The following is a 17,197-nucleotide window of genomic DNA, read 5'->3' on the forward strand; positions in this document are numbered from 1 at the left end:
ATATTCGTTTTGAAAAATGTATTTTATTTTATGGTCACTTGATTATTTGGAATCTCAGGAGTCCAGGTTTTTCTGCCTATATTCTTTGTACTTGGGGATGGGTACTGGTGAATGAATCCACAGTGCTCTTTATAGGCTGACATTTTAGGCAACATTGTCTCTACCGGCAAAACCATTAGAGCCTCTTCTAGGCACTCTTCTTTTTTAAACTTAAGTAGATTTTCCAGCTTCATTTATTTTTTAAAAATATTTATTTATTTATTTAAATACTTAGTTTTAAAATATTTATTTATTTATTTATTTATTTATTTATTTATTTATTTATTTATTTATTTATAAAAGAACTGGGGTACAGGCCAGAGGCACAGGAGGGTGAGAGAATTCACCAGAGACAGAGTGGGGAGCAGAACAAGCATACGGACCAAAGACACTGCTGAGGGGAGCAGCGGGCAAGGCATAGAGGTCTGCCGCACCATGTGGGAATCTCCCTGGCCAGCCAGGAATTGAACCCACAGTGCAGAGGCTGCGGACAGCTTCACAGAGTGGCGCTCAACCTGCTGCGCCACCAGGGAGGCCCTCCAGCTTCATTGCTTCATTTAAAGACTGCAGTGTTCTTTATCCCTATGGCAGGGGTATAAGAATATTTATCCATCCAACACTCACTGCCATCTTCTGTGTGCCAAGTACTGAGCTGGAATCAGAGCACAAAGAGACAAAGATGACAAAAGAAGACAAACATATAGCTAAAGTGGGAGGAGTGGTAGTCTAGTACTATGTATACATACACAAATGCAGTGAAGTCACTGAGGAAATAATAGTTAATTTAGGAAAGAGAGGAAAAAGAGGGGGGAAATTTTGAACAGAAAGGAGTAGTATGTATTAAGCAAGGGGCAGAGGTTGGTGAGGATTGAAAGATAGTCCAGGAAAACAAAAAGACATGTCCAAAGAGCCATGGCCAGAAAATACATGGTATTGAGTGTGGGGGAGATGGGACAAAATGTGACCCAATCTGATTATCCATTTGTTGCAAATACCAGGTTGGAACTGAGTGTGAAGCAAGATTTTGGAACAAATCCAAGGAGGTATTGTTATTAGAAATACCAGAAGGGACCTTATTTCACATTTAGTGTGGACCCCTGATGATTCCTTGAGTGCAGTGTGGGTATATTTTCATTCTGTAATTTTATACTACAACATTAATGCATGCATTGACCAATTTCAATACAGACTTTCCTTATGTTACTTTATAATTAGAAGCCAGTGAATTGAAGTTCCACAGCGGTACATAGACTAGTGGTGATAGCTTTATGAAATTGTTTATTTTTAGTTTGGCAAAGGCAAGGCAGTAAATATCTCAATTAGTAAACTAAAGCAGCATGGATGAGAAATGCCCACAAGGAGACCGGGAGTTAGAAATAACTAAGTCAATTAGTTGAAGGAAGCCCTCATATCACCCATATTTAGTGTATGAAGAACCAACCTAATGTGTGTGAGCACACAGTGTCAGTATCTACAGTGCTGCCTGTGAGGAGGTATTTTTCAGGTTCTAATTGCTTAAGAAAAACAATTTGAAAAATGTAAAGCAAAATCAATTTAAATGTATTTATCTCTTTAAGAACCACTGTGATTGGCTGTTGTTGGATGATCCATTCATTGGGTAAATACACAATCATAGTGGCATGGGATATTGTAAACTATGGAAGCTTCTCATCCTGCGATTTCTTTTTGTGTGACCCAAAGGGGATTTTTTTTCTCTTTATGAAGATCTGGGAAAGTTATTCATATCTGTCTATATTTATATTCACATTACATGGCCTAATGTGTGAAAATATTTAATGAAAACATGCCTGTAGTACAGAATCACTTACAGACTCAAGATAGACTTGCCTATATTGTATTTTAGACTATTTGAAGTTTAAAAGGAAAAACAGACGTGGTCTACAAAGCTTAGTTTGAAGAATTTAATACTTAGTATATTCTTCCTATAACTCCAGGATCTTTAGGAAATGTTAACCATTCAGAAGACAAAGATTATTTGGTAGTTTAAAACATTAAGAGTAGTATTACAGAAAAACATATATGTGTTTTACGATGAAATATAAAGTACCATTATTCAGTTTTGTCATGATTTTTTGATTTCCAAAGTTGTATAGTGTAGTCTATTTGGAATGATGGCGTGTATTGTAACATTGTAATGAAGGCAAATCTTTGGGTTCTCCCCTTAAAGGGAAGAATGGGGGCTGTGGAAAGATTGTTGCCCTCTTAGGCTTAACAATATCTATATATTAGACTCTCTGTGATCTATAGGTGAAATGATAGGGGCTCATGCATCTATAGATTAAATATCTGTCTGTCTCCTCTTTGCTTTGTAGACTGGAAAAAGATAACATTCAGCAGAGCTTTAACAACAAAGCAAAGGCCCAAGCTCTTCAGGCCCAGCAAAGAGAGCAGGAGCTGACACAGAAGATACAGCAAATGGAGGCCCAGCATGACAAAATTGGTAGGTGGTAGGGAAAGATTAGAGCCTGGGCACTTGCTCACAAGCCAGGCCCACGCCTTACTGTGAAATGACATCAGGAACACCTGTAACCTTTGGCTGGCCGAAGGGAGCAGATGCTAACTACACCGGAGATTTCGAATTACATATTAGTTAGCGTTTAAAAGAGAAAATGGAAAGTATTGCCCACTGTCTGTTGATTTCAGAGTGCTGCTCTCACATCTGTTGCACCATCTGGATTATGAGTTTATTTACCTGTGTTCAAGAAACGTAAAGCTGAGAGAGACCACAACAAAGTAGAAAAACAAAGGGCTTGTTTTTGGCTGGGTTTTCAGGCACACATGTTATATAAAGAAAATAGCATCAGAAGCTCTGCGGGAAATGCTCTGAGCTTACAGTTAGAGTCTCCTGAATAGCATTGAACAGTTCCCACAGTACACACATTATAGCTACTCTAAAAGCCTAATGAGTTTGCTTCAGCATCCAAACTGGAGAAAAGCTTTAGCCATTAATCGGTTCTTAATTCACTGTCGCAGCTGGATGTAATTCAGTGGCTCCAAATTGATATGTTCCTTTATTTAATCTTTGCAGCTTCGAACATTTTTAGCATTTGTATGATTTCCCCCTCCCCAACCCAATCTAGAGTGATGTTTAATCCTTTGCATTCTTCAAGTTCTCACAACTGCTGTTAAAATTCACTAATACAAGACATTGACCACAGCTGGCAGCTTGGCTAAAAATTGCCATCTTTCATCACATTGGCGCTATTCTGTAGACTGAGTTGGCCAGTAACTCTTTACCTTTAATTTAAAAGTAAAATGCACTTTGAAAATAGGCAGTTTGATTTGTTTAGTTGGAGCATTATGTGGTTCCTTTCACTTGTGAGTTGTGTGTTCACAGACAGTGATAGTCAAAACAAGACAGTGTCAGTCATTATAATTCCACACCACATACTCCAAGCTGATTGTACTATTAAAACAAAAGTTTAATTGATCCTGTCTGTTCCAGAAAAATGGTGCTTAATTTTTAGTGCCTTCATTTATTTTGCTTTGCATGCTATATGCTTTTTTGCCAATCTTTAGCTAAAATGGAAAAGGAATAAAAGAAGTTATTAAACCTTACACTTAAAGATAATTTTCATGTGAGTCAATGCATACTGTATTTGATCCCATGATAATTTTTTTTTAACTTTATCCTATAGGTGAAAGACAGCTAATGTAAAATTCATTAAATAATCTGTTTACTTATAAAGAAGCAAATGTCATATTTATGCTCACAGTTCCCTCCAGCAATTTTAGTAGTGATTTTTTTCTACCACTATTTGTTCAGAGATGAAAGTTCATCAGACTTAGTGGTTGTTTTCCTCTACAAAGAAAAGGAGGAAATTATGGGATTAATTATTGTTTGCCCCCACTTGTTAGCAGGATCCTAGTGATTAAGAAGTGTGGCATTTTCTCTTAATGCTAGATAAGGAATATTTACCATTAGAGTCACCTTAACAGCACTCCTTTATATTTTGAACAGAAATATCACTGTATTAAATTTCTTGGACCAGATCTTTATTGAAGTTTATACTTGACAATGAAGTAAAAATTCTAAAGAAAATTAAGTATTTTATCTTTACAACTAAAGATGTATATGCAAGATGGGGGTTAGTACAATATGTTAGCAAATATGAAATGTCAAAAATGCAGTATAGTAGAGAAGACAATTTCTCAATGATTTTACTTTTGCATTATCTGGTTGGGATAATTTTTGACACTGCTTAAAATAAAATTGTCAAAATAAAAATTTAATATCTTGTATATTGCAAAATTAAAAGCATCCATGATTCCAGTTGAGGTATTTGACAATTTATCAACATGTTTAAACATTCAACCAAGCTGGTATGATCAAAAATGTTTCTGGCATAAAATTATTAGGAAAATAAATGTTCCACATGATTTATTGTCTTTCCAGGTGAGTTATCCTTTGACTTAGGACATAGAAAATGATCTAGTGATTTATGAGAAATATGTAATGGTCTTAGTACTTTTACCACTCTCCATATGGAAGCATTGCAGAGCTGCAAGCATAAACATCTTATGTTGGTGGGGCACTTATTATTTCTAGAAAACGAACAGTATTCTTTGATGGCCTCCCAGGACACACTTTTGAAAAAGTACAAGGAAGAGGGCAATACAATAGTCAAGAAACTGGAAGAAATCTCTCAAAAAAGCAGGTAAGTAATATTATACTATAGTTTTAAAAATGTGTGAATTCTGTAATTTCCCCTTATAAATAGCATTTCCACCCATTAATTGTCTAGTGTCAAAATTAGAAATGTGTTGACATATTTCCTGTGAAAATATTTTTCTTAGTTGTCCATAAAGACACGTTTTTGTTTTTTCATGGTTATGTATACATACTATTATTTGGCTTTTTTTTTTTTTTGATGTTTAGAGTTGACAAACTATGAATTTTCAGATGCAAAGGAAGGATGATAATTGTTCTAATAAAGAATGCAGATAAATCAAGCAGACTTTAGATCAAATCACAATAGATGAAGTGTGTATATATAAAATGAAAGTAGAAGATACTTTAAAAAAAGCAAACCACAACTATCCTTTCCTTCTCTTAAAGTTGTTTTTATTTTAATACAATAGTCATCATTTCATAAACACACTGCTCTTTTGTAAATCCATTGATTGGGGTCTTAATGATTTTTTTCTGCATGTTTAATATGGTTTCTTTACTAAATTAATTATTTTATATTCTAAGTTGTAAAAAAAAAAACACCTAGTTTTCATCTTAGTTTTGACAGTAACTGCAATCTTCTGCAAATTTATTTGACCTATTTGAGCTGTGGGATTCTTTGATATCTGACAGAAAATGATATCTGACAAAATCACTTTGAAGTGAGTTATAAAAAGCAATATTCATGTAACTAGCTATATATCAACTCTCATATTACAATATAAGCTAATGGAACAATAACCTGTATATTGTATCTTTTGTATTTTTCTGAGGTTCACATAGATCTACACAAAGTAAGCAGTATGGCTCAGCGGGCAAACTCATTCAGAGAGCATTTGCAGGAGGGTTATAGATCTCTCATTGGTCTGATCTTCTTGGTTCCTGCATCTATAAGCTGGCTTAGAAGATGGGATCTTTGGGGGTAATCAGAGGGTTTATGAATCCATTTTTTTTCTGCTCACAGCAAGACACAGTCTCTTAGAATCACTCAGAATGTGCTCCAACATGTACCTTCTTAGCAGATACCAATTAAATATCTTATTTAGATAGCAGAAAAGCTCAGGGTGACAAACATCAGATGCTTTCAGGAAATTTTACAAGAAACCTAAATGATTTTGTTATGAAAGACACCCTCATAAAATAGTAACAGTAACTATCCTTTACCTGAAATATTTTATTTGCTTCACATAGATTCTAAAATAAGTATTTAGTTAGAAACAAGCAAGCTATATTATATCACTTCAGATAAATTTATATTGATCTGGAGTGTATGATATTGTAGTGTCTTAAGATTGCTTTATGATTTATTATTCATTATCTAGCTCCTAAGGACATATAATTCAGATAAATTAAATGCATAAAAGAGAAAGGGCTGCTATGTGCTTGGTAAATATTATTTAGCTTTCACAACAACTTGACACAGGAATTATTAGTTTAGTTTATAGATGAGGAAACCAATACTCAAAGTGTTTAGCTGGTACAGAGGAAAGCTAAAGTTTTAGCTTAATCTATGATCTATCTACAAGAAGTGTCATACTTTACATCTACCACAGAAAATATCCAGGCCAAAGTAGTTATGAGGTAATGTATGGGCCAGAAAGATAAGCCTTTAAATTCACATGGAGAACTAGGCATAGTTGGCATTTGAGGCTTAATTGATAACCCTGGGTTAACCTGTGCCCTGTGGCTCTGGCCACATTTTTCCTGCTCCAGATCTACCCTATACTGGTCCAGTGAATTTGAAACTCAGCTCTTCTTCTGTTCCTCTAACTCCTGACAACTACTTTGCAAATTGAATATGTTCCTTTATGTCTAGCATAATAAATATTTATTGAATGAATGAATGAAACCAATAAGTGAAGTGTCGCCCCAAAACACCACCCGTTTGAATCCGGTTACAGACTGTTCTTTGTTAAGGTCAGGCAGTGTGCAATAAAATATACTTCGAAATTTAGAAAGAACTAGGTTTGAATTTCACTTTGCCATTTACCTTGGTAATCGTAGGTCCACTTCTTAATCTCAAACCTCAGTTTCTCTGTCTCTGAAAACATTTCCGAATGTTACAGGATTATCGTGAGAGTAACACACAACACACACACACACACAAACAAACATACATGTAAAATACCTCGCACAAGGCTTGACACAGAAGTATACAGCTGCTATTGTCGTTAATGGCATTTTTTTAAGGGTCTGTACTAGCAGTTTGGTTTATCACTTCCCGCAGCTATTATTGCTTTAGCTATTTCGGGTCTGAGTGACAAATTTCTGACAGATATAAAATGTATAGTACAATTAAAACCTTTTTAAAGGCAGAGAAGGATCAGTAAAATGTGTATCTGGTTGCCTTGTTTTGTCTTGTTCTGGTGCTTTGTTTTATAAATCTGAAGAATTGAAATTGACATCTACTATAACTTTATAATTTGATCCAAACCTCAGGAGTGACAAATAGTAAATACTCAATTAATTATTACTTATTATTGTTAAAATTTTGAGAGCCCCTCCAATTTACAAAATACACATTTTGTGCATCTCATAAGAAAGTAGTAGATAGGATAAATTGTGGCTTTTTCAGTGTTTTGTTTATTTCTTTGTTCTTCCTTTCCTGTCATTTCCCTCTGCTCTCTACGTGAAGAAAATGACATTTTCAATGACTCATTTATCCAAAATTTAACTTTCCATTTTAATATTACCTTTTGCTTTGAAAACACCTGTAAAATTTCAGGGGCTCAGAGTATTTCTTAAGTAAAAATTATAAGCTTATTAACTCCTATGGAAGCTCTCCAGAAGTGTACCTCTACACATTCATTACTAAACTTTTGAGAGTGGTTATTTCCCCTGTGCTTTGAAATGAGAAATACTGTGGAGTTTCTTAAGATTTCTGAAGTGTTGCCATTGTGGAAACTCAGATTTCATTTAAACAATATAATAATAGTGATCCAGGTTTTCCTCCAATTACTACAGTATTTTTTTTCCTCAAAAGTGCATATGTTTATTTTATATTGATCAACAATTTAAAACACATTTTCTGCTCCCCTTTTCTTACTAGTGACATTTCTTTGAGTTTCGTGTTATTCAAAATAGCATAAACAAATGGATTCGTACCATTTTAAAGAAGCTTTTTTACTCACAGATCTAGTCATTTGACTAGAGTCCATGCAGAATCCCTAGGAAAACTGCAATCTGGGCTCACCATTCCCATACACTCTTACACAAGCTTCATGCTAGACTTCTCTGAAAGTGTTTAGAAATGGTTGCTCTGTGTGTGTGTCTGTGGTATGTGTTTTCTCCCCAACTAAAAGAAAGTCGCAGTATGGCAGTGCCTTATTGCTTCTGTTCTCTGGAAGCCCTCCACAGTGATTTGCACAGTGTTTCCTGCAAATTGTGCGTCCACACACCAAGTGGCATTGTAACTCCAGGTTCTGTGAATGGCACATCCCATTTTAAAATTAAAAATAAACTGCTGATTCTGTGCATTTTACGTAGCTTATATTTGACCATCAGACAAGAGATTTAATTCCATTTTGCTTTTAATTGGCACCAGGAAGACATTCTGGCTGATTTTGGTTGAAGCTCACATAAACTTTAGCTACACTTTCATCTTTATTCCCTAGAACTCTGAGAGCTTATTATAGTTACAGGATTGTTTTTGAGATAGGTAAATGGAGATGTTTAAATAGCTTTGGTGCAAGTGTGATTTTTCTTTATCAAAGCGAAGGAAGTAGTCCCTCTCCCCAGGTGCTTAGATGAATCAGCAATAAAATGTTTGCAATGTAATCTAAAATGTGCCCTGGGAAGTACTCAGAAATGTTGAGCACTGCCTAGGAGTGCACTTCTGCCAGCTGCAGAATGGAGAGCAGGCATGTTTTGTGTTTTAGCCTGTCAACACTTGTGCTTTGAAATGAACAGGATACAGAGCACAGAACCAGGATCGAAGTGGTTTTGTGTCTCTTCTTTCTTTTTCATCGTTGTCACTTTCTGAGTACTAGGCTTGTGGATTGATGTCTAACACTGCCCACTGTGTATTTGTGATTTGAGTTTTGTAATTAAGAAGAACAATGGGAGTCCATTGGGTCTCCTTATATATAATGGTTGGTTTAATTTGTTTCACTTCTATCTTGTTAATTGTAAATTGATCATTAAGATTTGAATTCTAATCTGTCACCAGGGTTGTGGGTATTGAGGCTAGAGCAATGATCCTGGTTTTAATCACTGATGATGAGAAACAAATTTTATAATTTTGGTACATATTGCAGTTCATATATTTTAACACTGTATTTTATGGTGTTATAAATATTGTTAAATGACTTTTAGTGTAGTTTTACTGTGTGAACTATAATGTATAAATTATATTACTGTTTTGGCAACAGTAGGTATCCAACTGTGTGAATTTAATTGAAGTAAAGAACACACGCCCGCTTGGACTGTTTTTTTTTTTTTTTTCCCTTGCATGTTTAGATGATATTAGGTTAGAATACTGCAAAAATTATCTTCAACAAGAAGAAGCTGATATTGGCTTCTACTAATAGTTACCAAAAGTCAAATAAGAAACCAAAAGAATTTTAAAAAGTGGTCTTTTTTTTTCCCTTAAAAAGCAATTATCACTATAAACCTAATTATAGTAATAAAATATTAGACTTCATGCAAGTGTAATTATACAATATAACTGGAATATAAAAATGCAGGGGAAAGTTCATGCTTCTGTAAAGTCAGAAATTATCAAAATTTTCTAGGAAAGTGTATTAGAGTCAGTTATCCTTTTATGAAATTCTGGGAAAATCATGCCATAAATGTAATCTCAAACTAATGTAGAAACTTAAAGTTTTCCCTTTGAACTTTGCAAACTGCTAGTTCTTTCAGCATGTTGTGGTTTCTACACTGCTGTCCTTGTACATTTACCAAATTTTTATTGAACATTGTGAGTTATAGGCAAATTACCATTATAAACAAATAAAAAGAAACCAAAGCTATGCAATACAGAAAAAAATAATATAGCATGTATAGCATATATCTAATAGTAATATGTACTTTACAAAGTGCATTTATATTTTTTGTGATTAAGTTAAGGCATCCTCAGTATAGGACATTTGTATATAACTACTAAGAAGAAATAGGGGAAACATATGCTGTCACATTATCATCCAGCTTACTATGGTTAACTTTTGACATATTTCCTTTCAGTCATTACCATTTGTATATAAATGTGTATGTACACATACATTTGTATTGTGAGTAAAATTATACCATAGTTAGTTTTGCATCCTATTTTTAACTTAATATTATCTAATGAACATTTTTATACATCATTAAATATTCCGGAAACATAACTTTAATTGAATCACTTGCATGCACAATAATTCTTTGGACATTTAAAATGTTCCCAGTTTTAACAGTTATGAATAATATGATAATAAGTTTGTACATAAATCTGAATTTTTGATGATTCCTAGTCAAGATGCTTAAAAGAGTTTTGCTGATCCAAAGACTGTGCACACCTTTAAGGCTATCAGTATGTATTACTTTGTTCAAATGCTAAATTCTGCTGAGTATATATGTATACATATCAGTGTGTGACCAAAAAAAGTGAAAGATTATAAACAATAAAGGAGTGAGAGATGATATAGCACAATGGATAGAACAACCCCTTTAGCATTGGGTGGACCAGTGTTTGTATCTGGGATTGGCTAATCACATTTGGGTGGCCTGAAGCACATCATTAAAGCTTGTATATACCTCACAGGTATAAGTAGAATACACACTTAGTTTGTAGGACTGAGATGACAGGAATGCATCCAAGATATTGTGGGTTCAATTCCAGACTGCTACAATAAGCCAAAACTTACAGGGGTCCTCCCTGATGGCCTAGGGGGTTAACACACAACCTATGAAGCTATCTGCAGCCACTGCAGCATGAATTCGATCCCCGGCTGGCCAGAGAGCAACCCACATGGCGCAGTGGAACTCTTCTGTCTTGCCCGCTCCTCCCCTCAGCAGTGTACTTCAGTCAATCTGCCTGTTCTGTCCCCATCTTTGTCTCTGGTGAATCCTCTCACCCCCCATACCTCTGGCCTGTACCCAGCTCCTGTATGCATAAATAAATCTTTGGGAAAAAATAAAAATAAATAAAAAAAGACAAAACTTACAATAAAACATGTCACATGAGCTTTTTGGTTTCATATTGCATATACAAATTATGGTTAACCTGCAGTAGCCTATTAAGTATGCAATATCATTGTATATTGTAAAAATGTACACACCTTAATTTCAAAATACTTTACTGCTAAAACACGCTAATCATCATCTGAGCCTTCAGTGAGTAGTAATATTTTTTTGCTACCAACCTTCAGTTTGAAAAAAACAGTATCTGTGATGCACAATAGTGACACACTATAAAATTAGGTATACCTGTATTAAGGTAAAAGATGGAGGCTACTAATAGGCGTACAATCAATGTTTGTGCATAATCTGATTTTATTATGCATTTTTTTGAATAATAGAAATTGAAGTTTTGGTAAATGTTTATTGTACATATAAGTTACTTCCTACTGAATTGTTTCATACTTCTTATATTTTTTAATTGGAATTTTGATAAGAGAGTAGGGATAGCACTTTATTAAATGAAGCTTCTAAACTTCACTTTTTAAATGTGTTCTTAGTTTTTTTATTATGAAAATTTTATTCCTAGTACTTTTTGTTTTTTATGAATTTTTCAAAATCAAAGTAATTTTATTTTTTACATGTGATCGTGGTAAAATGAATATGGAAAAGGTAAATGTTTTCTAATTCTTAATCTGATACCTAGAGATAATATTAATATGTGCCATGTATGTCAGAATATTTTAAGTTATAAAATGGAATCACTTTATATATGTACTGATTTTTAATATTTTCTTTATTAATATGTAATATTTTAGGTCAATAATAACATTGATAGCCACATAACATACGTAATAGGCAAGCATCTTGATATTCCTATGTATACTTGATGCATTCAGTCTTCTGTTGACAAATTTCTGGGTTGTTTGCAGATATTGGGTTGCAAAGCAAGGTTGCTTAAAGAAACAATACAACAATGAACATTCTCATGAAAACGTGATTTTTCTTGTACATTTTTATGTTGTAACATTTATAGTTCCTTTGTGATTTTTCTTTTAAAAAGTGATCTTGAGGGGAGGATGTATCTGAGAACAGTAAATATTGTTCTACTTTTCAAAAAACTGGTTTAGGATAACTTTCATCCTTTTAGAATTAATTTTAGTGCATAGTGTGTATTGTGATAGGAGATAGTAATCTTGGAATAATGCCAAATTAATAGTTTTTAAACTACCCCTAAATTCTTTTGAAAGGAAAAACCTAAGTTAATAATTAACTGATTTATAATTTCAAATTTAAAGCCTTAGTGAGACAAATGCTTGATCTGAGCTTGGAAAAAAAAAATTCATGCCCTCATGTATAATCTAGTAAGAAGAATGAGGCATAGAGCACAATTCAGAGGAACGAATTATAAGATAATGTATGCGTGCAGCTAGAGATATTTTTTAAAAATGTGCTTGTATATTGTGAACTGCAAGGTATTAGAGCAAATTTCCTTTGAGATGACATTTGAACCACAATAAAAACAAAATGATAAATGAGGTAAACTAAAAGTGAAAGAGTGCTTCATATATGTGAGATGGGTTGGTAGTGGGATGTATTCCCTTAGCAAATCCAAATTTTTTCTTGACTGAAAATAAAGGACTAGCTCACTTAATGGAGGAATCCTTTACTTGGAGGGAAATAATTTTACATAAAGAGCCTTACTTAAATTTCAAGAGACAAATCAATCATCAACTGCTAGAATTTCAATATGCCAGAGGTATAAACTTTCAGTTGTAACCTGTGATGCATCCAGAGATGGTGATAGTGGCAGCACTGTTTAATTAAAACAAGGCAGGGATACAATTTTTCTTGAATAGACAACTTTATTTTTTTTAAGATATATTTATTTATGCATACAAGAACTGGGGTACAAGTCAGAGGTGTGGGGAGTGAGAAGATTCACCAGAGACAGAGTGGGGAGCAGAACGGGCAGATTGACTGAAATATACTGCTGAAGGGAGCAGTGAGTGAGAAAAAAGAGGTCTGCTGCACCATGTGGGTAGCTCCCTGGCTGGGGATTGAACTCGTGCTGCAGAGGCTGTGGATAGCTTCATAGGTCTTAACCCCTTGCGCCACTAGGGAGGCCCCTTGAATAGACAACTTTCTAATCTTGAAATTTTGAGACTCAACTTAGTCACCCAAGGCACTGAAGAGGTAGCATATTTCCTGAGAGACCTTAACAGTCACCAAAATGGATAAATATGATCCTAACTGGTTTATGAATGAAATAAGACAGAAAAGGAGATTGAGGGGATCATATCTGACTTAGCAAACAGAGGAAGGTGAATCATTTATTTAATTCATTTTATTAAGGTATTATTGGTTTATGAAACTGTGTATGATTCAGAAATATAGGATCCCACCTCTTCAGATGTATGTTACCACAACACACCTATCACCAAGGCAGTCATAATCCTTCATTATAACCCATTGCACTTCCTCACATCTTTATTCTCCCAACTCCTTACTTCTTGGTGGCCTCAGTTGTACAGTCAGATTTCTAGGGTTTGATTTTGTGTTGGTTTTGTCTGACACTGTTTTGTTTCTCTGTGTTCCACATATGAGCAAAGTCATTCAGTATTTGTCTCTCTCAGGAAGGCGAATCTTAAGTGTCTACAGTGGTGGATACTTATGCATGAAGCAAGTTGATCTATTCTAAGATTCCAGAAGAAAAAAATGGAAGACAGGGAGAACACAGGACTGAAAACAAAATGGACAGTTCCCTCCCCACCTCATGCAGACCACCACCCAGAAATCTAGGGGTTTTCTCGTGAAGAAATTAAATCATCAGGCACTGGTTAATCTAATAACTAGATTATATTGGAGACTAACAGAAAGTCTGCATTTTGAGAGGTGAGATTTATTTCCAACCAGCTCATTCAGGTTAGGTTTGCACACAAATAAACAGGAAACTGGGGATCCTTCTCTTCTGATTGCCTCAGAAGAACCAAAGGATCCATCTCTTTTGAAATAGAATAGTTACAGAAGCAAGAATTACAGATACTAATGCTGGAACTCTCACATAGGAAAAGATGATTTGCTATTCAGTCACTAAAGCCCACTTATTTGGGTAAAATAAATGTACACAGTGAAAACGTAATCATAATATACTACTTAGACAGCAAGAGACAACATTTAGATAGTCTTCATAATGTAATTACAGATAGTGATTTAGCAACAAGTTGAAATACTAGTAACAATTACTTTGACAAGCTGGAGATGGGGGAGGGTAACGTAAGATAATTTAATTTTCATCTACCATAATGAATCAGTAGACATTTTTTTATTGATGAAGCAAGAAATATTGATGTGTAAGTATATTTAGAAATACAGAGGTAAATACCAGGAGAAATAACTTTAAAAAATTAAAAGTTATTTGTCACTGCTTAGCAGGATTGGGAATCAGGGAGCAGAGGACTGCCATTTTTCATTATTATGCCTTTTAGAACTCTATTATTTTAATCAGGTGCCTGTAAATTAGCTATGCTAATTAAAATATATAACTCTCTGTTATAAATATTAGACCTGGGATTTCTCCTTTAACACCATGATAGGCCTACAGTAAATATTTGGTTAATGGATAATAGTCTTTTTATAAAAGGAATTTGATCATTGTCATTTTTGTCTCATTCCTTGGAGAAGCCATTTCTATTATGGTAAGTTATTACTTTGTCTACCACTTGAGACCCTATAGCATATATCACTATACTATATGTTTTGTGATTTCTAAAATATTTCACTTAAATCAATTTTTATTTACACCATCATGTCTCAGTAAAAAGTTTAAAATGTTGAAGTTATATAACATCGTTTTTGTGTTTTCACCTCTCTAGGTCTAAGATAGCTCAGCTTAGTCAAGAAAAAAAGTATCTATCTGACAAACTAGAAAAGTTACAGAGAAGAAATAATGAATTGGAAGAACAGTGTGTCCAACATGGGAGACTACATGTGCTAATGAAGCAAAGGTAATAGAGGTTTGATAATCAACTAATGTATCATATGTTGAATGTGTTTGGTACAAAACATTGGAAATTGCTGTGAAATGAATCGAATTTATGACTACTATGGTACTCAAAGGACATGCTCAAATTCTAATACTTTTATATTTTTATGCTTTCTTAATTTAGATTTTTCTGTACACAAAGAAGAAAGTACATGCCCTCTGCTAGTCTCTAAAGACAGAGAATTAGATTTAAAGTACAAGTAGTATTGTAACATGGAAAAATTTATTTTTTTAAAGATTTATTTTTTATTTATACAATAGCTGGGGGTACAGGCCAGAGGCACGGGAGGGTGAGAGGATTCACCAGAGACAAAGTGGGGAGCAGAACAGGCAGACAGAACGAAAGTACTGCTGAGAAGAGCAGCTGGCACGACAGGAGAGGGCTGCCATGCCGTGAGGGAATCTCCCTGGCCGGCTGGGAATCGAACCCGTGCTCCAGAGGCTGTGGACAGCTTCACAGCTCTGTGCTCAACCTGCTGTGCCACCTGGGAGGCCCCTAACATGGAAAAATTTAAAAACTTCTTTTATAAATTAGATTTTGTAAGAGAAAGCATTTAATAAGTTCAAGGAGGCCAAATATCTTAGCCACAGTTTATAATAACAGTATTTTGAGAGTCAGGATTTGACTCCAAACCCTTTGCTTTTCACTTAGTGTTACTTCGAGCATTGTTTCCTTTTTCACCTTTATATTGGATTAGGCTAATAATATCCACTTTGTGATTTGAACTTGGGTGTAAGCCAGAGAGTTAGGGGGTGAGAGGATTCACCAGAGACAGAGTGGAGAACAGAACAGGTGGATTTACTGAAATACACTGCTGAGGAAAGCAGTGGGCAAGACATGTGCCATATTTGGGTTATCTCCCTGGCCAGGCATTGAACTAAGGCTGTAGTGGTGATAGCTCTGAGACTTAACCCCTAAGCCACCTGGGAAGCCCAATTACTTAGTTTTTTTATTTATTGTTTTTTTATTTTTAATATATTTTTTTACATCATTGTTCATTTTTAAATAATATTTGCTTCCCTCCACCTCCTTACGTGTAGTCCCCATAGAATTTCCTTCCCCAAGGCACCCGGGCACATCACCTCAGTACCCTGTGCTCCTCCTTCCCGCCCTCTGATCCCTCTCCCTCCTCCTCCCCTGCAGGATATCTCTGATTTATAATTGTCTGTTTTTGTTTTATTGTGTTTTGTATTATTATTTTTTAACACTGATGTCTTATTTGGTTTCCCTATATTCCTCCTATAAGTGAAACCATCCAATATTTTTCTTTTTCCTTTTGACTTATTTCACTGAGCATAATTCCTTCTAGCTCCATCCATGTTGCTGCGAATGGTATGAGTTTATCATTTTAGATTGCTGTTGTGTATATATGCCACACCTTCTTGATCCAGTCATCTATTTTTGGGCATTTGGGTTGTTTCCAGGTTTTACCTATTATAAATAGCGCTGCAGTAATCATGGGGGTACAGGTATTCTTTTGAGTCAATGGTTTTGTGTCCTTTGAGTAGATACCTAGAGGTGGAATAGTTGGGTCATATGTAACTCCATTTTTAGTAGACTGAGAAACCTCCAGACAGCTTTCCATAGTAGTTGGACCAGTTTGCACTCCCACCAGCAATGTAAGAGAGTTCGTTTTTCACCACATCCTCGCTAACATTTGTTGTTGCTAGTTTTTGTTTTTTTTTTTTTTTTTTTATGTGCCATTCTTACTGGTGTAAGGTAGTGTCTCAGTGTGGTTTTGATTTGCATTTCCCTGATTATAAAGGATGCTGAACAGTTTTTTCATATTCCTGTTGGCATTTGCATTTCTTCTTTGGAGAAGTGTCTTTTAAGTTATTCTGCCCATTTCTTGACTGGATTGTTTACTTTGCTTTTGTTGAGTCATGTGAGTTCTTTGTATATTTTTGTGATCAGTCCCTTATCAGTTGTATGAAAAGCAAGTATTTTTTTCCCAATCAGTGGGGCGTCTCTTTGTTTTGGTTAATGTTTCTTGCTGTACAGAAGATTTTCATTTTGATGTAATCCCAGGTGTTTATCTTTTCCTTGATTTTCTTTTCTTTGGGGAAAAGTCTTTAAAGACGTTTCTGAGATGTGTGTCTTGTAGTATTTTACCTATATTTCCTTCTGTATATTTTATGGTCAGGTCTTATGTCCAGAACTTTTATCCATTTTAAGTTGATATTTGTGTATGGTGAGAGGTAGTGATCTGGTTTCATTCTTTTGCATGTGGTGGTCCAGTTTTCCCAGCAACATTTATTGAACAAACTGTCCTTGTTCCATTGCATATTCTTTGCTCCTTTGTCAAAGATTAGTTGTCCATATA

At 34.8% G+C, this 17,197-nt stretch overlaps 1 protein-coding gene across 1 annotated transcript in view; it reads left to right on the forward strand.

Annotated features, from left to right (window-relative positions):
• The window catches only part of SDCCAG8 (SHH signaling and ciliogenesis regulator SDCCAG8), a 270,102-nt gene that overhangs the window by 170,711 nt on the left and 82,194 nt on the right, over positions 1-17,197 (forward strand). Inside the window, 3 exon segments of the mRNA XM_037509815.2 lie at positions 2,373-2,500; positions 4,610-4,718; positions 14,704-14,835. Coding sequence (XP_037365712.1) covers positions 2,373-2,500; positions 4,610-4,718; positions 14,704-14,835 — 369 coding nt within the window.

The sequence above is a fragment of the Talpa occidentalis genome, unplaced genomic scaffold, assembly GCF_014898055.3.
Source record: "Talpa occidentalis isolate TD23 unplaced genomic scaffold, MPIMG_talOcc4v2.1 talOcc4.14, whole genome shotgun sequence".
Lineage (NCBI taxonomy): Eukaryota > Metazoa > Chordata > Mammalia > Eulipotyphla > Talpidae > Talpa > Talpa occidentalis.